General features: G+C 34.2%; 1 protein-coding gene across 4 annotated transcripts in view; it reads right to left on the bottom strand.

Annotated features, from left to right (window-relative positions):
* The window catches only part of LOC123674462 (zinc finger protein 1), a 524,422-nt gene that overhangs the window by 17,934 nt on the left and 482,464 nt on the right, over window positions 1–24,024 (bottom strand). The window contains exon 1 of one of the 4 annotated variants that reach the window (XM_045609335.1): window positions 2,595–2,744. The exons of 2 other annotated variants lie outside the window; for them this stretch is intronic. In XM_045609335.1, the coding sequence (XP_045465291.1) occupies window positions 2,595–2,685 (91 nt within the window). In that variant the 5' untranslated portion in view covers window positions 2,686–2,744. One more of the 4 variants, XM_045609334.1, reaches the window with a different exon arrangement.

The following is a 24,024-nucleotide window of genomic DNA, read 5'->3' as shown; positions in this document are numbered from 1 at the left end:
CTGTTGTGGGGGTGGGCACCTTAAGCGACGCCACGTTCATTCGTTCAAACTTGTTTAACGACGTGCGAATGGTCAGTAATAAAAAGAAAAGGTGTTCCCCATGGGTCATTGTTAAGTGATGATTATTATATTATATACCGAAACTGATCTTTTTAACTTGAGGTGTTATTATTTTTACTTATGATACGGACAAAGTGATAATGGTCATTGATTATTAAGCAAATGGGGATAAAACAAGATTAGAATTTGGAGAGTTTTAACAATTTACTTTTTGTTTTTAACGATAGTTCTAATATTATTATTAGGGCTGCAACCGAAACCGAACCGAACTACCAATTCCGGCCGATTCGGCTGCTCGGCCGGAATTCCGGCCTAGGCCGAATTCCACTTCGATTCGGCCGAATTTTTCCAAGAGAAAATTAAAAGTCTTCTAGAAATATGATATATCAATTATCAATCATAAATATCACAGATTAAAAAATAAAAGTCTTCTAGAAAAGGAACGTAATTCATAATTATCACAGCTGAAAAAATAAAAAATACTGTTCACGAAAAGGATCATAACATAATTCATAATTAATAACATCAGGATGAAAACAAAAATATTTGTGATTCTATAGAGTAGTCAAATAAAACAACAAAAAATTTTCATGAATGAACACTATTTTTTCGGCCATTTCGGGATCCAACGAACTTCTCTTATCTTCGAAAATGTTCCTCATTTCTGAGAATAAGCGTTCGCTTGGAACACTTGTTCCAAGACATGAAAGAAATTTCGGTACAAGTTTGAAAATGTAAGGAAAGTTTTTATTCTGTGTCTTCCAAAATTCGAGAGGACACGAATTCCGATCTAAAATGGGTTTTTGGAGCTATTCACCAATTTCATCCGTGATGGATTTTTTAACATCACAGTTTTTGTTTTCTTTAGAGGAATTGGCAATGTCTTCAAAGCATTGCCATAAAGTTGAAGTCTCGTTACTTGCCTTCTTTTTTTTTATTAATGGTTCGTCATCTGAGTTATTCGTTTCCGAATCGCTTCCTCCAGTAAGTCTACTTATAGAAGTTATTTCCTTGATCACAATGGAAATAATTGATTTTTTTTCCGATGTGTTAAAAAACACATTTTTATATCTCAGGTTGATGAAGGTAGCTATGGCTATGGCCAACGATTCGGCCTTCGTTTCGATCTGCGATCCGGCCAACGGTTCGGTTTGTGATTCGGCCTACAAATTCGGTTCGGTCCGGCCAATACAGCCGGATCGAAAAATTCGGTTCGGTTTGAAAATGGCGTTTCGTTGCACCCCTAATTATTATGAATATGAATATGTACTCATGAAAATGGTAATAACATATTATAAAGTCAACGAAAGAAATGAAATCAGTCGCCGAAAAACGAAATTGAATGTTATCGAGATAAATTGATAAAAAATAACATTAGAAATGGCAAAATCGCATCAATAATATTTCTAATAACAAAACGAATAAAAATCACTAGTGTTGAATGTAACAATTTGATTCCTTAATAATAATAAGAAATACAGCAGTAAATAATGGCTAACAGCGCAATAAGAATTTGTGACGGAAATTCCGTATCAATTTTTGTTCTCTTCGCGCCAATTCGGATTCAGTTTTGGAGATCAAAGATGAGCACATTCATTTTTCTTTCAGTGTATTAAAAAAACGATGAATAGCGATTTTTGTTTATATTCTTATCTGTGCGTGTTTTATTGATAGCTTGAAGGAAATAAGCGGATCTTATAAGAAATATATCCGGCGACTAAAAGAAGAAACCTGATTATTCGTTTAGGTATTAAGTTCAACTTCAATATCGAGGTCAATTTCCGAAAGCATTGATGTCAACCGGCCGTGATAAGAGCAGCCGTTCTTCTTAATGCCGCTATAATAATTTCAGCGTCTTATCAGATTACGCCGAAGAGCTGTTCCAAACTATCGATAATAAAAATAATTTATATCCTACTGATATCGAATAGTACGCACCACAAAGTTTATTTCCTCCAGGCATAAAACTTTAAAGGTAACACTATCTGACCTCAAATCAGAAATTTTTGTTGGTGAACTATTTAGAAACGATAAAAACGTGTAGCAATACGTCAGACAGGTGGTTGCACTAAAGAATCTACAGTTTTGAATTGAAATTGTTTAGGTAGGTAAACCTGGAGTTTATGGTAAGCGGAGCGTCGACAACAGGTGTTGTGCAGAATTTCTTCGAATGTTGTCGGTATTTTTTTTGCGCCGCACACCTTCAACAGATGTTGCAGGTGAGAGGAGAAGTAGTCAAGATGAGAGAGATCAAGAGGAGTAAAACACCACTACTCGAGTTAGCAACTGCAGGAAAATCAACAAAAAAAAGTCATCTACCTGTGAAACACAGCGTGTTTAAGGTCGCCATCCAGCCGGGCAAAATAATAAACAATTGTGAACAAAAACAGAACAAAGCAGCACTACGATATCGGCCGTTGTCGCGGCTAAAACATATCTTTGATGCGGGGCGCACGTAGAACATCCAAAACACCGTACACTTTTTTCAACCGGCACACTTGATCAGGGTATTGTGGAGGGTTGTTGGTACTCACGTTGAACGGTGTTCCAAACATTTGCCAGACTCCATAATCGATAGGAGTAACTGTCGTAACAACCAAACATGCTATCACTGCGCGCTACCATGGCCAACTAAGAGCAGATTCTCACGCGGCAGACGCCAGGCCACTGTGTTGTGATGAGAGCAGCCCCTACTCCTTCGGCGTCTCTCCCCCCTACAGCGTTCGCGCGACGCCGCCTGTACCTACCTAAAGGACGTTAGGACGTTGCATCACCGCCCCCAATCTGATCAGGCCGATATCAAATTGACGAGCGATGTAGAATGGAGATTCAAATCAGGACGTGGACGCGGGTGGGAAGCATCTTCGACGCTTCCGGGTCCGAGTGGACCTTTGAGGTAATTAGGCGCCTCTTGCATATATGGATTGAATTATTACAGGATAATTACCTACGTGTGTACGTAAAATTGTTTTTTTTTTTAGAAAAAATCGGTTTTATGAAGCTAAGAGATTCATTAAGTAACTATCGGACGTAGAAGCATTCATTACATGTCAGAATTTAAGTTATTCACATATACCTATTAGAATATTTTATATACGATAATTGCTCAGGCTTTCATGCTATATAGGTAATCTAAGATGTTTCTTGTAATACGCTTATTTATTTATACCTAATTTTCAATTGAATTTTTTATATGTTATTATTATTATCATTATCTTGCATTCTAGAAAATGAAATTAATTTCTATTCGATCTTCTGTATTTATATTCAGGCAGAATTACTTATAATTGTAATTCCATCCATATGGACGTACGATAGCTAAGCAGTGCAAATTTTTCTATATTAGAGTGACCACGAATTTTTTAAATCACCATAAGTCAATTATACCAAAAAAATAATTAACCAGCTAAGAACATAATCCAATATATATCTGATTATACAACTCATGTTCTGATGAACCAATAGAATCCGTAAATTTCCCATAGTTACGGCGTATTGATAAGTGAATATACTACTTGACGACGTGGTATAATCGTTTTGGTGTTTCGCCTGCCGTATTGGGATCATTTCCATAGTAACCTTCTTGGACGTTTGCCAAAAAATAAAAAAAAAATGTCATTGAATTATCACAATGCAGTGCTTTGGTTATTGTTAATGAAAATATTCGTTATATAATCGTAACGAAAACCACTCGAGAATAGAAAATATATTTCGTCTATACGAATCTCTACACTCGACGTAGTTCGCGAAACACCACTCGAGCTGCGCTCTCGTGATGTTTCGCGAACTACGTCGAGTGAATCGGTGTATAATCGAATATTGTCTATGCTCTTGTGATATTATAATTGAATATCCTTTGAAATGAAAAAAATGCTCTCCTGAAAACTTTTATGGACATAAAATAGTTCTGCATTTATGCGACGATATATTGTTGAAAAGAAGTGATTGAAACAGAATGAAGAAGGTAAAAAAAATCCGCTAACAGAGCGGTTTATCATTTCGTCTGAAATTTTCCAATTACACCGGAATGTTATTGCTGAATTTCAAGAGGTTCGTCTCCAAGGGCGCAATAAGAACATGAATGAAATAGTGCTCAAAACTTCTTGACACCAAGTCAGTTTTTTGTAGAATTTTTCCAGTTAATTCTATGAGTGTTCTGTGATGTTTGCAATAGATACAAATATTTGTTATCATTATTTATGCAACGTCAAAAGACAAATATCACGTAAGAATTATCAAGTAACAAATATCCAAAATGTTACCATTTATGCAGAGCAAATAGCATTTAAGAGTACTTTCACTCAAATGAAGATAACCCCATATTTTCATGATGAACAATTGAAACCTTCAAAAGGATGAGGCGCACTTTGAGTTATTGTTATTTATTTCTTGAAACTGTATAAATACACCTACCTATTTCTCCCAAAAACAACAGATTTATGGAAAGATTTTTCGCCGGAATCACGAATATTTATGTTAAAAAAACTATATATCACCGACTTTTTTATCCCTAAAATCAGATTCCACTTTTTTCTAAAATCAGATTCCACTTTTTCTAAAATCAGATTCCACTTTTTCTAAAATCAGATTCCAGATTCCACTTGGAAACGTTCGTTTTCAGGAGAAATTATAGAAATGTATTCGCAGAGAGTAATGCAGGCAATTCCTCAAAATTTAAATATTTTTCTCATGATTGGCTTATTCGATAGTGTGAGTGAAAGTGATACAAAAAATTCGAATAAATAATATAGTCATTCACCAATTTTCGGTAATTTTTGAACGGGATGAAAAACTGCTCGTTCATTGTATAAATTTGAAGTGTTTGTTTCTTCTTGTCCTTTTTATAAACACAATAAATAATTTCCCGTTATTAGACTGAAGTTCTAAAATTTTTCAAAGTCGAGATTCGAAGAATGTATAAAACAATTCAAAATGACAAAAACCTATGATTTTCGAAACCTTTCTGATTCATTCGAAACTATGAATACTAAAACTCACATCACAAGTACTATAGATCCTACTATAAAAATTTACAGGTACTTTCTTCTGTCGGAAGTGTCGGATTCATTGAAACTATCGAAAACAAACCCTTCTGAAGTTTTTCACCTAGAATGGTCAGAAAGACCGAAGCTATCTTATAACTGAACCTGCAATTACAATACAAAAGGCTACAGAACTGAAAATATGTTTTACAGATGTTGAACTTATTTAACTTTCGAATGAACATTTGGTTTTTTTTTCTATTGTAACAATATCGAAGTTTTAAGGTACCAGTGTGGGAACCTGTGGACGAATGATCGAATGTAGGGTCAACCAGATGTGTACAATAAGATTTTTTGGTTTAAATGTTAATAGACAGTCAAGAACCCATTTGAAGATAAAACTAGGGGATATAATAAATCAATGTTGCCTGTAAATAGGTATGTATACATCGAAATATTTTACTCCGATAACCAAACTATCTCAAATCTAAGGTAAGCATCAAAATGACCATATACCTTTTGTATAAATAAACCAGACAAAAGAAATTGTTTCTTTATAATAATTGAAACTTTAAATATTTGCCTTAGATAAATTGAATGCTTTCGACAATAAGGAAATCCAACTAATTTTCATTCTTGAAGGTAGAGTTTATCTGGGTTTCGATACCGTTCTATTTGCACAGGGTGACAAATATTAAATCTAATTACAAGATTGTGTAAACTTACTTCAACCTTGATCAGTTCAAAGGTGACCAAACCACTAATCGTGAAAGGTTTTGTTGTTGTTTTATGGACTTAGTTGGCTGTGAGATCGAATATCCAGTTGGATGCGTAGTGGAAAATTTCTAAAGTTACAGCCGTTTTATTGACCACTGGCGCTAGAATTCTTTGGATTATTTATTTTCTTTATCGAGAACACGTGAATATTTGTTCTTCAGATCGATAAATTTATTTTTTGATGATATATATTTGAATATATTTATAGGATTAAACCTGGTTTATGAAAAGGCTACAAAATTGTAAAGTTCAAAGGAACGAATGAAGATAATGAGAAAAATTAGAAGAGCATTATCGTCAAGTCTTTGCGCGTTTCTTCGAATTCATATTTATGTAATTTTTTAAGAAATTTGGCAGGCAGATTTTTACCCTAATATTCTTTATTCAGTATTCTAAACACAAATATGAAGTCAAAACTTCTAGGTCTGTGACTCGCTATGAGAACATAGATTTTGTTGTGCAAGGTTTTTGTGATATGAACAATAATATGGAGGTATTTACATTGTTGCAGATCTTTCATTTTTCCGGAATGAAGTCACTTCATTTTTTCAAATGGGATCACTTAGTGAATTTTTTGCTTTTTGAAATCTTTAAGAAGTGATAAATATTTTCCATAAATGTTCGCTATAGCTGAATTCTGAGTTATGAGTGCATTTATATTATCTTTGCCGAAGTTGAAATAAGGCAAAAAATTTACAGGGTGATCCATTTGAAAAAACAAAGTTCATTATCATTCCGAAAAATTAAGGATCTGACAACAATGTATAAAAATCGTGGGATATGTTTCCGAGATAAATGAGGTGTTCCATACTTAAAATCACTCTGTATATCGAAAGATTTCAGTGAAAAATTCAATATTTCTAATGATTGATTTCTTCATTCATTGTATGCACTTGTATGTACTTTTCAATTATAAAAGATTCTCTGATATGCATTGTAAACATGTCAAAGTGACAAGAAGACATAATATTATCATCATACCTTATTCTCCTGAACTCTTCGAGAGATTCGTCGAAAAAAACAAAAAGATTTCAGCTAACTGCATATGTACAAGTCTTATCGGTGTATTTTTCAGGGACTAACAAGTTCGTTTATCGACAAACTTTTACTAACAAACCAACGTTCTCCAAGGTAACAGGTAACCATTACGTACGCAAAATACTGATAATAACTTCAATGTGTATACGACTTTCAGGATGTGGTCGCTGTAAAAACGGAAGATGATAGCGTTCAAAACCAGGTGGGTCCCGACTTTTAATAACATCAAAATTTACGTTATCTGAAATATCATTTTCGATCGTGGGAAAAATTGGAATATAAACTCACTGGCAAGAAACTCGGCCACCTAAAATTTTGCCGAAGTTCGTTGTCCAAGAACTTTCGGAATTGGACGATAAATTCTTTAGTGTTGAAACATACTTCAGGAAAGTTTTCCAAAAATGTTGATAGCATTTCTACACAGTGATCGTGAATCGTGAAATTAGGCGGTCACCTAACGTGTCTTTCGATAAATCGATTGTGGCACGAGCTGTGTGACATGTTGCGCCGTCTTGTTGGAACCACAGCTCCTGGACGTCATGGTTGTTCAATTCAGGCATGAAAAATTTAGTAATCATGCCTCTATACCGATCACCATTGACTGTAACGTTCTGGCCATCATCGTTTTTGAAGAAGTACGGACTAATGATTCCACCAGCCAATAAAGCGCACCAAACAGTAAGTTTTTCTGGATATAACGGTGTTTCGGCATACACTTGAGGATTAGCTTCACTCCAAATGCGGCAGTTTTGTTTGTTGACGTAGCCATTCAACCAGAAGTGCGCTTCATCGCTAAACAAAATAAAATGGACGTAGTGCGCGATACGTATTCCGCACAGAACCATTATTTTCGAAATGAAATTGCACTATTTGCAAGCGTTGCTCAGGTCTGAGTCTATTCATGATGAATTGCCAAACCAAACTGAGAATAAATCACTTGACAGCTGTTAAATCGGTTATCATCTTGAACAGTAATGCCAACTTGAAGTTATATACCTCGAAAAAAAAACACCCGTTAGATACACGTATTCAAATAAAAGCCTGGAATTTTATGAACACGCGAAGATCTATGAGGAACAGGCAGGTAAATCAGAGCAGCACGTACTGAATTATTATTTATTGAAAACGGAGCTCTAAATGCTCAACGTTACATAATAGACGTTCTTCATGAAGCTGTAGTTCCCTTTGCTCCATTTGTTGATAATAACTTTATTTTAATGCAAGACCGCATGTATTGTAGCAAATATTGCAAACCAATATTTGGATGAAGTTGATTTCCAATGTTAGAATGGCCTGCATGTAGCCCGGATCTAAGTACGATTGAACATCTCTGGAATGAAATTCGAAGAAACTTTCGGAAACACTTGACGAGCCGCGTTTTTCGTTGAAATATAAATACATATGACCCAGTTCCTCAAGATCACATTATTCGTCTTATTCGATGTCTTGGCGATTGCGTGCAGTTATTTCCACTAGAGGCATACGAAATATTGGATTATGTTTTTATTCTTGTTTTAGATTCCTGTTGCATATTTGAACAATACCAATTGAATTTTTTCCCTAAAACAATTCCAGGCTTTGATTTGAATACATGTATCTTCAAAAGAAATCAAGAGGTGTCAAAATTGGTCAACGAGATCTGGTGATTTAATACCTTCAGACCTTTTTTTAGGGCCACCTGAAAGATAAGGTTTCTGCTAATGCTCTACAATAGATTCAGACCTCAAATATGGAATTCGTGAAGTTATCGAGGATATACAGCAGCAAATGTGCGAATTGGTCAAGAAAAATATCAATCCGGATAAGTTTAAACCTAATAGGTATAATATGTAAGATAACCACCAAAATATTCAAGATAAATTTTAAAAGAATCATCAGGACTTTATAATTTAATTTCGCTAATTCTGTGGTTATTCCGTTCATTCTTCCACATCTCGTAGAACAAAATCGTGCGAGAATATATCAGAAACGCACAGTTTTCATGGTTATATTTTATTATTTTATGTTGGTACTCCGAATTTTCCGTCACGGCTTTATCTGTCAATTAATCAATTTGCCTTAAAGAAATCAGTTCTGCCAACCAACATTTTTCAATGCAAAAATCACTAAATGATATTTATGGAAATATTTCATAAATTTCAATAAAAATGCAATGACTTAGAGAATTCAATTTCCAATAAAACAGTGCTGGAAAGCTTGGGTATATATTTTTAAGAATTAATTATTAAAGAATTGAAAAATTCTTTAAGAATTCAGAATAATAATTTTAAATTAGAATAACAACAGATGACCGAATTTCACCATCATCGATAAATTGATAAACGAAAAATATTTTGTAGTTGAAATGCAGTGCTCATAACAAGAAGTGAGTGACACACCACCCCAAGCCAAGTGGGATGGTACATTAATTCTTGAATGGACCTGAATAATGTCGTAAATAAAGGCAGTAAATCATACAATAAAGTCATACCAAACGCGACAAAGTATTATCTTGTTATACATTTATTTCAGGGGAACGAAGGAACAAACCAGAAAAGATACACCGAATCGAAGAATTATAAATTTGTGGCGAAATGTTTTCACCGGATTTACTATTCATGGTTGACGTGCTACAACCGAATTGGAATTAATATGGGGAATTTGAATGCTGACATGAAAGTGAATCGTTAAACGCGAATGGTAGGACGCTTAGATCAGAGACGTCTTAGGTTGGCAGAAATCAGAAAACTATTCGTATCGTCGATAGAGTAATAAACATAGTTAGTAGGCGTTACGCAATTTTTAAATGTCCCCAACATGGTTAGATTACGTTGTCGGATTGTGATATATTTTTGCTAATTGTCGAATTGAAATGATCAGAATATTTATTATTTTCTGTATCTACCTGCTGAAATCCAAGGTTTGGCAACTTTTGCTCTCCTAGTGTCATCGGTTGTTTCACGTCGTTTGGCGCGCTTGACGTTTGTTTTCTGAATTTCTGATATATTAAGGTATTCATTTCAATATATTTTGAGTTGATATGAAACGTTGATTCACTATGGGACATAAGAAATGCTTTCTTTGTGGAAAAACTCACGAATTGAGTCAAATATCATATAAGATATGCTTTCATTTCCGCGAGCTCTATGCCAAATTTGATAGTTCATGTTTGGGACAAAATGTGCTTACTGAAAAATGACATATGCTCCTTCTATCTATGTTTATTACTCTGAGGTTTCGTATAAGTCCGTTCTCCTATATATCGATCTATTATTTTCAATGGAGAGATGAAAATAAATCTCTCTCAATTTCTTTAATTGGCAATATGATCAATTCATTCATTTGGATAACCTTCGGATAGAGTTCAATTGAGTAATAGAAAAGCAAAACAATATTACGAATTGATACAATGTAGGGGAACAATATGAATGACTATTCAATGTTTTTTTTCTAGATGGCACCTATGGACGTTGAACTCGATTTGGTCTACTATTTTCAAAATTTACCACCTACTCAAATTTTCACACTTTACGTTTTGGAATGTGTAGAATCCAGAAATCAAATGGAAATATCAGGAAAGCGCTGATGTGAAGTCAGTAGACAGGTCGATTTTTGATTTTTAATTTACCGTTTTTTAAAATAAAAATCCCATATACAGGGTGAATTACTTTCGAGTAATGACGTCACCGTCATTTTTTTTTAATGGAACACCCCCATTTTGTCTCAATTTTCCGATTACTCTAGCTGAGCTGATTCCAAAAATGTATCACATGTTGATTCCAATTGGTACAGGCTGGACATAAATACAATAGTTTTATGTATGCTCATAAAGTAACGCGTAACATTCTTTATTAGTTGAATTGACAATATTATCAAAAATACTTATTGTCTAGCGGCAATTGGTTTGAATGTAAAACCCTGTAGTTTATTTTTAGATTAATAAAAATGTATAAAAATAAGAAATAATTTTTTTCATATTCTGTCTGCTAGACCACAAGTACCAAACATGTTTGGAAACAGCTCATTTTTATTAATCTAAAAATGTAACGAACTACATTCAAACCAATAGCCGCTAGACAATAAGTATTTTTGTTAATATTGTTAATTTAACTGATAAAGAATGTTACGCGTTACTTTATGAGCACACAGAAAACTATTGTATTTTTGTTCACCCTGTACCAATTGAAATCAACATGTGATAAATTTTTGGGATCAGCTCAGCTAGAGTAATCGGAAAATTGAGGCAAAATGGGGGTGTTCCATTAAAAAAAAATGACGGTGACGTCATTACTCGAAAGTAATTCACTCTGTATATCAGATTATCATTTTAAAATACGGTAAATTAAAATGAAAAATCGACGTGTTCCAGGATTATTTCTTAAAATGGTCTGTTTAGCTAAAAATGAATTTGCTCCATACTTTACGCACACAGTGTATAACATCGTATGGTTCGCATCAATATAAATAATAGAAAATGGTCAAAAACCTTTCTCTTCTGGTTTAAAACCTGCCCACCCTCTGCACAACGGCATTAAACCGTTTTTACACACTACAAAAACCAACGGCACAGATTGCATGAGAAAGTTCAACCAAAACCAACCACCCCCTCCCTTCCTGCAATTGATCCACCGGCCAATCATCCCTGATTACACCTAGCGTGGAACAGTAGGTAGCATTCAGCCCATATGGGCACCTAGACGTCCAGAGATGGTATTCAAAAGCGGAGAAAAATCAATTTCCACTGCACCCGAACAGTTGAGTCATAGAGGGGTAATAAAAAGAAGGCCGATTCCCATTGTCACGGGTTTTTGCGGGGCGACATTGACACTGTCACCCCTGTGCGAGTCAAATCGAACGTATGCAGGAGGACGGAGGCCCGCATCTCCCCTTGAACGCAATAATCGCATCCCTTTTGTTCACCTGAATTCACTCGCTCGATAAGCGCCGTAATATGCTTAGTATTTTTCGATGAATTTGATGAATGCGTCTGTGGCACGTCGGAGATTAGATCGACGTTTCTGGTACGGAGCAATTAGCGATTTGTGTTATTGGAATAAGTCGACTGGATACGTACGATAAAAGTTGAAAGTATGCGAATGGATGGTTGAAAGTTTTAGGTATTTCGTTTGAAGTTTTGAGTTGCGTTATCTCGTTTTTAGATTTGGTTTCGACCGGGGTAGCGACGTCCACTTGAGATGAACAAGAGAGGTATTAATGAAAATTTGTACAAATAACTTACAAACGTTATCAAATAGTAGGGGGTAGCATAATTCGATAGAGTAATAAACATAGATTTCTATCTATGTTTATTACTCCTATACTCCTTCTGGAGTATACGCATTTTTTACATGACCCCAACATGGTTAGATTACGTTGTCGTATTGTGATATATTTTCAAATCCACAATTTTACTATATCGTTATAAATGTATATTATATTGAATGAAATATATTTATTTGAGTGAATCCCGATTAAATATGCAAATGAGAATATTTGGAATCCGATATTTTTCCTGATTTTCGAATTCAAAATAAGCAGAATATTTATTATTTTCTGTATCTTCCTGCTGAAATCCAAGGTTTGGCAACTTTAGTTCTCCTAGTGTCATCGGTTGTTTCACGTCGTTTGGCCACTTGAAGTTTGTTCTTTGAATTTCTGATATATTTAGGTATTTATTTCAATATATTTTGAGTTAATATGAAACGTTGGTTCACTATGGGACATGAGAAGTACGTTCTTTGTGTAGAAACTCGGGAATTGAGTGAAATATCGTATCACTGATATGTTTTCATTTCCGCGCGCTTCATGTCAAATTTGATAGTTCATGTTGGGGCCGAAATTTGCTTACTGAAAATGACATATACACCCTCTATCTATGTTCATTACTCTGAATTCTGGTAAAATGTCAGAAAATTTGAAAGGGTTATTCCTGACACATTTCAAGAAAAAAAGGTCCTATAAACGTAGCTCCGCAGTATTTCCTTACCAAAATACAGCGTGTTGAAGTAAGAAAAAAATAGTTTATAATTCATATTTTGTAAAGCACAAAATATATTAAATCGATTTTTGAAGTATTGTAACTATTCAAACACTACGAATTACTGATGAAATTATTCCTTAAAAATGGACATGGTCGGAGAATACTGATAAATGATTCAATTTGTAGATGAGAATGAAATAAAATGTAAAATTGAGGTCGTTTGAATATCTCCAATCATCTCAAACGTTTTCGAAATAAAAGAACATCATCCTAATAGATTATTTTATCATTTATTTATTTTATTATTTTTATACATTATTTCATAAGAAGAAATGAAGCTGAGACTGCCAAGTGTTTGTTTTTTACCAAAAAAGGGAAAATATGATTATGCCATGTATTGAGGCAATCGAGCATTTGCGTTCATGGTAATTTTTTTTCTTGAGATACTGTCAGGAATAACCCCTTGAAATTTTCTGACGTTATTCAGGACACCCTGTAGAGTATCTATATTTATTTTAGCAATGGTATGACGGCATGGATGGCGAATCCGAGATGATATCAGAAATACATAATTTGCAAAATAATTTAATTAAATATTTCAGAAACTATCTATCTAATTTCACTTATTGACAATGTATTATCCGAAAACTCATTGCTTTTGGCCAAATGATAGCTTTCTGTTCGATTGGACCAAGTGCTCAAAAAGTCGAAATTAAATGGAAAGAATATTCACATTCGGATAAAAATATTGACTCCGGTTTCTCAAAATTTTATTGTTTATTAAGATTCAAAACACAATTTTGTCCATTTCGAAAAAGTTTCAGTATATTTCATCATTTCATTTTCTACACATTCAAAGAATAGATAAAAGTATCGAGTCTATCAACCTAACCAATTCCGTTGAAATATAAAATAGCTCAAAACGAGATCTACAATGTCCGTTCCTTTATTTGTAATTTATATCCAAATACCTGGAATTGATGAAATATTCTTAAATGTCGATGTATTTTCTCAGAAAGCATTTCTCCAGTATTTGGTCAAAGGAAATTACTTCAAACAATCTCGTTTCACCGAAATCTGATGTAACCCAGAAGGAATGTCAGTAACACATTGATAAAGTTATAAAGTCAATTTTCTCACGCCAGGTTGTACGTCCCGTTTTCTTTTATAACCTCAACACCTTCCAAATGTCGAGAACGAAACATCTTGCAATAACAAAGCAAACCTTGAGAAATGTTGTTAAAATTAACGAGCAAATGTTCGCCAAATGTTACATTACAGATACAATAACACTGGATCCTGTGATGCTGTACAGCGGTAGGAACTTACCTACCACTGATTGTGATCCTTATTTCAGGGGGTTAGTTGTCAATGGTGGACAGACTGGATGTTGTTGGATTTTGTGGGGGCTGTAACTCGAAGTCGAATATTACGTAAGGCTTATTATTTTGAATAATGGATAGTCATAAGCATTCGTACGTTTTAGGAGAATGTTGAATATGAATCTGAGAACAAACTCAAAATTTCGACTAGAATGATTGTTTTTTTTTAATGCGCAGATTAGGTACCTTGAAATGTCAATGAGTTTGAACCGAAATGCCAAAATTAATATTTGAATTTTCAAAAGTACAAAATTATAGTAAATGACACTATAACAGTTTTTAGAATTGGTTCTTAAGAAATGCATCTTCTTCTTGGTCAAATATATTATAAATAGCTACATATTATACAGGGTAATTTATTAGCTCACTGACAAACTTTGCTATTAGAAAGGTTGTGTAATTTAAAAAAAAACATTAATAATAATTAAAATTAATATCTTCGAAAGATTCATTCTTGTCCATGCTTAGAAACAAGCGTTAATACTGCTCGCGCTCAGAATCGATCAAAAGCAATAACGTGTTAATGATTCTGAGCAGTGTTTGAAGCTGTTTAAGTGCAATAAACCTGAATTTTTGCGTCGATATGTGACAATGGATGAAACATGGCTTCATCATTTCACTCCGGAGTTCAATCGACAGTCAGCTGAGTGGACTGCTCACGATGAATCGAATCCAAAGCGGGGAAAAAGACAACTGTCAGCTGGCAAGGTTATGGCATCAGTATTCTGGGATGCGCAAGGTATAATATTTATTTATCACCTCCAAAAGGGCCACACCATCAACAACGATTATTATATAGCATTATTGGATCGCTTAAAAGATGAAATCGTTAAAAAACGGCCCTATTCGAAGAAAAAAAAAGGTGCTGTTTCATCAAGACAATGGGTCGTGTCACAAATCAATGAAAACAAAGGCCAAATTGCATGAATTGGGCTTCGAATTGCTTCTGCATCCACCGTATTCGCCAGATCAGGGCCCCAGCGAATTTTTCCTGTTCTCAAACCTCAAAAGAATGCTAGCTGTAAAGAAATTTAGCGCCAATGAAAAAGAAATCGCCGAAACTGAGGCCTATTTTGAAGCGAAAGACAAATCATACTACAAAAATGGTATCGAACAACACGACAATTAGAATGCCTACTGTATTTACACTTGTTTCTAAGCATAATTATTTATTATCAATGAATTACATCAATAGACATGAAGGAAACTTTTGAATCCATTCATTTCTTGAAATAATTGAAATCCGACAGATGTTCCCATGTTTTCTTTTTGTTCAAATTACATGATCTTGCTTAAGGCAAAGTTTGTCGGTGAGCTAATAAATCACCCTGTATAAAGATTTGACAACCTTCAGTACCTAATTCGTTTTTAATTTATTCTTCGGTTAGGTAGTTGTTGGAAAGATTAGTGTTATTTTTACTAACAATGGAGTACAATAAATGTAACAACCACTTAACACCTCTGAATGCCTCTATTCGAATAGTGTACCCACTACTGTAGATTTGTATCTCGGAGGGTTTCTCAAGTTTTATGATGGATTATATTTTGAGTTCAAGTACGATACCTTATCATTTTTACAGCTTATATTTCAGTTGTGGGTACAGATAATGAGATTTAAAAACAGGTAGTATTATTGGAATTCAAGTGTCTGATTGAATGAATTCGTTGAAATTAATAGTGAAGATTTTGTGCTTTCATGAAAACAAACAATTTATACGAAGAATGAGATATGTGCGTAAATAAAACAATAATTTTTATTTTATTGAAATATGAATAGGATATGGAGTTCCATTCGAGTCATTATTGGGAAAACACATTTTCTGGTGTATAACTATTTTCATTGTTGGGAAGTTTAATGTGCTATCAAACCTGCGATAAATAACTGCAACATGCGGATTTTCAAATAAACGACGTGATTCATTGGAAGGTAATCGAGTTCTGATTAGTTCCCAATAGAGGGCGCCACGAGCGTCAAATCGTTCTCCACGCAACGAATTGGGAGGAAGTTAGCAATTTACACAGATATTTTCTAGGTTTTATTGTATTGTGGACCAAGCTTTGATGCATCAATGTTGAATGTTGATGCTATTGTTTATTGACAATCAGGAAATAGGGGATGATCTTTATTTCTTTATGGAAATGGTTAAATCTGGGAAAAATCCAGGAAAGCACCGCCTAAACATCAGGAACTTTTGAGTGATCGATCATTCATGCGCTTATTGCGTCCTTAGATTCAATAAAAGTTGTGATTTATTATTATGTCATTGTTTTGTGGGACAGTTCATATACAGGGTGTCCCTAAACTATGGAGCCAAATTGAAACAGAAGATTCGCTTTGAAAATATTCCAAATATTTCTTTTCACAAATGTCGTTCGTTGCAGAGATACAGGGTGTTGAATATGAAAAATTAAAAGTAATTTTTATTCATAGGCTCCACAATTTCCTAAATTTTTCAATTAAATTTGAAAGAATGTTCGTGTTCAATACGGTTTCATTTTCAAAATAAATTAATATTTTCAGTTGCCTCCATTAGCGTACAAGAAGGGCATCATGGTCCCTTTTCTGCCCTTTTTCAAACGCCACTGATAAAATAAGAAAAATTATGCTTTTATCGCATTCCCCATCAAATTTTGAGAAAATGATGTATACTTGTTTGAATACGGAAAAATCTAAGGGTAATAAACATAGATAGAGGGAGCATATATGTCATTTTCAGTAAGCAAATTTTGTCCCCAACATGAACTATCAAATTTGACATGAAGCGCGCGGAAATGAAAACATATCAGCGATACGATATTTCACTCAATTCGCCAGTTTCTCCACAAAGAACGCACTTCTTATGTCCCATAGTGAATCAACGTTTCATATTAACTCAAAATATATTGAAATAAATACCTAAATATATCAGAAATCCAGAAAACAAACTTCAAGCGCGCCAAACGACGTGAAACAACCGATGACACCAGGAGAGCAAAAGTTGTCAAACCTTGGATTTCATCAGGTAGATACAGAAAATAATAAATATTCTGCTTATTATAAATTCGACGATTAGGAAAAATATCGGATTCCATCAATTCAAATTTGCATATTTAACCAGGAATCACTCAAATAAATATATTTCATTCAATATAATATACATTTATAACGATCTAGTTAAATTGTGGATTTGAAAATTAATCCCAATCCGACAACGTAATCTAACCATGTTGGGGACATGTAAAAATTGCGTGTACTCCTTCTATCCATGTTTATTACTCTATGTGAAAAACCAACCGTCATTTATTTTTCAAGGTCAATCTTCTGTTATAATTTGGCAGGGTTACGGGACACCCTGTACAAACAGAGTCCCTCCGTTTATATCCTGTATTCATATTTTCAATCGTTTATTAAACCATTATCAACTTATATTTAGAGTGAACCTGAAATCTCGAGGTCAAGATTTCGAATTGCAGAACCCGGACACCCTTCTCCATAGGGATATCAGGTCGTTACGCGAGGACCTGTAGTCCTGTACCCCTAACTGTTTACCCTGTATTTCATTTAACATCACGTCCTGAAGGTGTCCCTCTCATTGTCGCTGTACCACGCACCATCTGTCGCACACACTGTGTGTTGCTCTTTTACCTGATACTCTTATTTGGGGAGTAGTTCAGGCCACGCTGTATTTTATATGCACCCGATGCCTGTGTTAGGGATAAGGATAAAGATTTAACGAAACAACGCTTTCAATGAATGCCCCAGGTTTGTGATTAGTAAACTTTGCTTTCATTTAGGGTATTTAGGAGTTGCTTTCAAAAGCTCAATTCAACGGATTTAGAAATAAGCTTGGGTTCAAATCATGCCGATAAACATTTGTTATTAATTTGTTATGACTATATTTATTGTGAGATTTTTCATAAGACAATAGAGAGCCCGGTTAGATACATTATTTATAAATCAATATAAGCTGTACCGATTTTTATTTTATTACTTCCGTTTCAAATAGAATCAGTATCAAAAAAACGAAAAATTAACGAGAATAAAATAAAATCAAAAAAATTTGACAACTATCATTAACTGTTTGATAAAATCGATGTTATCGACATCAGGTTGACGTTAGTTTGATAGACGTCATAAGGAGTTCCGACCATAGAGTATTAAACATAGGTAGAAGGAGAATGCGCAATTTTTACATGTCCCCAACACGGTTAGATTACGTTGTCGGATTGTGATATATTTTCAAATCCACAATTTTACTATAAATCGTTATGAATGTATATTATATTGAATGAAATATATTTATTTGAGTGATTCCCGATTAATATTAATATTTGGAATCCGTTATTTTTCCTAATTGTAGAATTTTCAGTAAGCAGAATATTAATTATTTTCTGCATCTACCTGCTGAAATCTAAGGTTTGGCAACTTTTGCTCTCCTAGTGTCATGGGTTGTTTCACGCCGTTTGGCGCGATTGAAGTTTGTTTTCTGAATTTCTTATATATTTAGGTATTAATTTCAATATATTTTGAGTTGATATGAACCGTTGATTCACTATGAGACATAAGAAGTTTGTTCATAGTGGAGAAATTCGCGAATTGGGTGAAATATCGTATCACTGACATGTTTTCATTTCCACCCGCTTCACGTCAAATTTGATAGTTCATGTTGGGGACAAAATTTGCTGACTGAAAATAACATATGCTACCTCTGTCTATGTTTTTTACTCTGAGGTCGTTACGGAAATATTATCGATGCTCTCATTGAATTTCCTCTGGTTCTAGGGCAGCGATCAAAATTAAATTTCACATTAAGCTTGAAATTGTAACTATACATATTACATTCTCATGTAAAATTTCAATTAGGTCGGATTTGTTATCATGAAGCTTAAAATTGATATCATAAATGAATAATTTTATGAAATTCGTAGTTATGATTTTGGAGGCGCCCTCTGTTCGGGAACCGAGCGTACAAAATCTTAAATTAGGGTGGAACACCTGCAGTTTCGGTGAATCATCCTTACATAAATTTATTTATTCATACAACCCAGACAGAAACATGTGCAGCATTCAGAAATAGGTCAACAACTCAAGGAATTGTGTCATAGAAACAAGCTGAGACCTAGATATCGCTCAAACGTATTGTCAGATAACATCTAAGATACCACCTCGAAAATAACTCGATAAAATCACCTGAAGGTAGGTCAGCACTTAAAAAATTGAATTAGTGAATATCTACAAGACAACAGATTAGAAAATATTGGTCTTAAATTAACATCGTGTAAACAGATTATTGTTTGAGATATTGGCAACATTCAGGAAACGTGGAACAGATCAAACGTTCGATCTGACTCTTTGATCCTCATTTCGTTGTAACTAATTAAACAAGGTTAAACAGTGAAATATTCCGTTTTTCTACGTATCCGTGTACCTATCCAAGTTGAAAAAGATATTGAACTTATTTCCAACTTCTCGGGTTGTCATTCAGGAGGAGAACATTAAACGAGAAGGAATTTATACAAGCAGACGTTCGAACAGTAATGAAAATAAAAATAAAATTTCGAATATATGTATTGCCATCGATTTGGGTCAGTTGTTCTGATGTCGACAGCTGGTGGAATTCGACGTAACAGTATGATATTACGGGAATCTAAGGCTGGTTATCGTAGACAGGAGTAATTGACGTAGAAATTACATGATACATTTTCATATTGGCTATCAGAGTTCAATTACACTTGAATTATTTACTTTTAGGAAGAGATTCGTTATTGGGCGCTTTGTTGACCGGTGTATCATTTGGTTACGATATCTGTATGAATTACGAGCGCTCAAAAGCAAAGTCAGTGCTTTCTTCCAAATTTTTTGAATCCTAAACTGTAACTGTATTATTTACAACGCCTTAGACTTAATATCCTCACAAGAGTGAAAAATCATAAAATATCTTTCTGTTCAACCTAATCACTTCAAATCCTGCGATTATGCTTATTAAAGAAGTAAAACAAAAGCAGCAAAATCACTGTGGACTTTTATTCGTGAAACATTTGAATATTATATGAGTGCCAAGTTGTTGAAAGGATCTTTCAGTTTGACTTGAATGTCATTTTTGGATCAGGAAGACTAGCAAAAATCAAGATTAAGAGAAACCAAAGGATAACTTCGCATACTTTGCCTTACAGCTTCCAAATTAAGCAATTTGGAAATCTAAGCAGATTTCCGACTTTCAAACCCAATTGTTAGAATATTCTCAAATTTCCTAATTTAGATAAGTTGTTAACTTTCTATACACACCCTGATATTTTTTTACCATTCTCTATGAGTTCAAATTAATAAACTTTGAGACAGAATTGAAAAACTAATGTATAAAGTTTACAGAAGTTTTTCTTATCTGATCCTTGGATTGTTGAGATTCGAAGTATTGATACGAAATATAAATTTTAAGCTCGTACAAAATTTCAAGATATACACTTCATCAAGACCATATACAAAATTTGAAAAGAATAGTGGAAAAGAAGTATCCAGTATTTTCTTGATCACTGAAAGCACTGAAGTCTTATGCTTTTGAGCGCTGGTTCATTTTTATTACTGCGTCCTTGCAGAACATATTGACTTATATACATTTATGCGGTCTTCAAGTGCGCAATTGTTGCTCGAATGGCCGAGCTCTATAAAGCTCCTGATTTCACGTGGCTGTTTTCCTTAATATTTTTCCTTGAAAGCCTCTCAATCCCTTTGTTATTCACCTAGTACAGGTCCTCGATAACTTGATCTACGCCCCTTTTGGAGTAATACTCATTTGGCTGTGTTTTGTAACTAGAAAAACAGAATTAATAGTTCGACAATACGAAGCAATAAACTGGAATGAGATATTTATCCTTACAGTCTCCCTTATTTCGAGGATAAAATGTAGCCTCTTCGCGAGGTAGGAATATATCAATGCTAGACGATACTGGAAATTATTAGTCGAAACAAATACTAAATTCATTCCAATTCTTCGATTTTCGTCGATGGCTAGATTGGAATGTTCTCAGCTTAGTAGAAATGGGATTGGGAATATCGAAGGGGCGAAAAACATGATTAGATTTGCTTCAGTATCGCTCTTAATTCTGCAGTTTTTGTAAGTGACTTCTTCGAAACTAAAGTAACTTCTAGCCATTCAGCTTACCGAGCCTGATTCACAGAGTTGACATTCATAAAAGTTAATGGCAAAATGGTTCATACTTCCACTTTGGTTTTCTGATTAATCATAAACAGATTTGCAATATTGCCATATAATATTTCTCGAAATTAATTAAAATTGTTCAATATATCGTCATATATTTCTGCAATCTCGTGAGCGCTTAGACTAAATAAGGGAATTCCCCGAGCGCCGAGAGACTGAAGCATTCGTAAGTGTGACTTTATTAGTAGTTTTCTCACATTTCTATGACATCTATTGGTAGATTTTGGAAGTTTCAGAAATATCTTTCTAAACTTGCCAAGGATTCTTTATCAACGCCAGCATCTTCAGCTCCTGTTGAAAGACAATTTTCCAGAGCTGCTCCTACAGTTACAAAAACCAGCAATAGGTTATGCGACAAATCTATAAGATGCTTCATGTGTCTTAGATCCTGGATGGAAAATTATGAAATCAAACAGAGCCTGGAAGTTTCTCAATATTAAAAAACTTTTTATTTTTTTATTATTTTTTATTTTGTTATGATTTATGGTTATTTGATTTATGTTTCTATTTCAAGAAATTTAATATTTACTGTTCCTTTATACAATAAGTTTAATGAATAATAGTTATTTTTGCAAGGTTCCTTTTCATTTCATAATTTCTTCATTAATGAGACACTACACAATAAAACTGCTAGAAATCAAGTGGGTTGATATGATTCAAGTACCTACTTGATAAATGAATACTTGACTTGACTTGAGATTGAAAAACTACTACTTGATTTGAGCTGGACTTGAACATAAGTCCAGATCAAGCCATGTAGCTTGAAAATCAAGCCCAGCCGTGAATCCCTAAATATGTGGACACGGAAATATTAGGTATTTTCTTTTGATATTCTTCTTGAATTTCTTATTGTTCTGGTTATACGATAAACTTATTGTCATTCTACATCCAAATGCAAACCACGAGTTTCAAAATTAACTGGAAACAACATTTCAAACGTTCGTACTTATTTGGCCCAATTCAACCGTGGCATTCGAGATTCGAACCTACCTTGAAACTAGCCATCAACGGCTCAAAATTAAAACTATCTGTTCGTAGACGAACGCTCCAAAATTGTGGTCCTTGGTCCATTTCACAATGAGGGAAATGATTGTTTCCGCACGTATCGCTGACGTAAGAAATCGAACTGGCACATCCAGGTTTTTTCGTTCCAATTTCACTTTCAGGAAATCAATAAAACATCAACCACATAATGTTTTGGACACGATTCAAAGCAAGAGGTGGCCTTATATCTCCTGAGCCCACTCTGATGTTTTACTGCCGAATCTTCAATGATCTGGGCGTTGGGACACGGTGGAAAATCAATTAAATATATATTTTAGTTTAACTGTCGATAAATCCCGACGTTTTTGTCACTCCTGACCACTCTTTGATAGTTTGCTTTATTTTAGGTCATAAACCGGAGGAATGCGTATTCAGATGAGCGCAACACACGCCTCGTATATTCGTGTAATTTAATAACTCGTAAATAATTGCTTTATTTTTGGACTCTTGGTCGTAAATTTAATTAACAACTAGTTTATTGTACAAAACGTTATTGCACGCGTCTATTACTTCATTGCAGGAAAAACAAATTTATAACCAACGAATATTATGTAACAATGTTGTTGAAAGCCCGACTTATGTTTCGAATTGAACGTTTCAGTGTGGCATTGTTATTGGATTGTTATTCACTGTTGTTGTGTTTCATGACGCCCAATTACTATGAGTCCTGAACCAGTTCACTTCAATTGGCTGGGTATAATTGTTTGAACGTGTGCTTGTTGAGCGCATAATTCGAGAAATAGCTTTATGAGTGATGTTTTTCAACTCGGATGGCATCGTTAGTTTGGATTAGAGTCGGCGAAATCTCTCATCTCCTTTGATTTAGGCGCCCACACCTACTGGGCTCGAATATCCGATTTGCAGTCATTAGAGACAATTCGATTTTATGCCTTTTGTGGTTCCTGGAATTACAGAGTCGAGTAAATTTTAGTTTTTACGAATATTTTTTTGTAGGTTGAACGATTCACTTCTAAATATCCCAACTGAAAGTCTGAGAGATTTAAATTTTTTTGTAAAAATTCTATATTCTCTTATTTTTTGTGTGATTTAAAGTCTTCGATATAGTGCGTTATTCAAGAATTCAGCTATTGAGTTTGCATACAAGAAATACTGCATTTTTCTGATCTGATAAACTTCTGAACCATAGAATATTTTTCAAAGAACGAACTGATTTGAATGATGGACTTCCACAGGGATCTGTTTTGTCTCCCATACTTTTCAATTTATACTTATATGACATCCCTGTTGCCTTATCTGAGAAATTTATCTATGATATTGCTATTATGTTTCGTCATACTGATTTCGTCTTACTAATTATTGAAAATACTTCAAATGAAGCTATAAAAACTATGGAAATTATTTTCTTGAGTGGCGTATACGCCCTGATCCAAATGAAACAGAAATTTCTTGTTTTCATTCAATAATCAATAAAAATATATAAAATTGAAAGTAAGTCAATAATTCCGTCTTGAATCATAATTATTCTCACAAATATGTTGGAGAATTGAAGTCGAGGAATAACATCCTTCAAAAATTAGCAGGTTTTTCATGGGGTGCTGATGCCAGTACTCTTTGATGTATGGCAG

This window comes from Harmonia axyridis, chromosome 3, assembly GCF_914767665.1.
Source record: "Harmonia axyridis chromosome 3, icHarAxyr1.1, whole genome shotgun sequence".
NCBI classification, from domain to species: Eukaryota; Metazoa; Arthropoda; class Insecta; order Coleoptera; family Coccinellidae; genus Harmonia; species Harmonia axyridis.
Note: the sequence above shows the minus strand (reverse complement) of the source record. Positions and strands in the feature narration are given on the sequence as shown.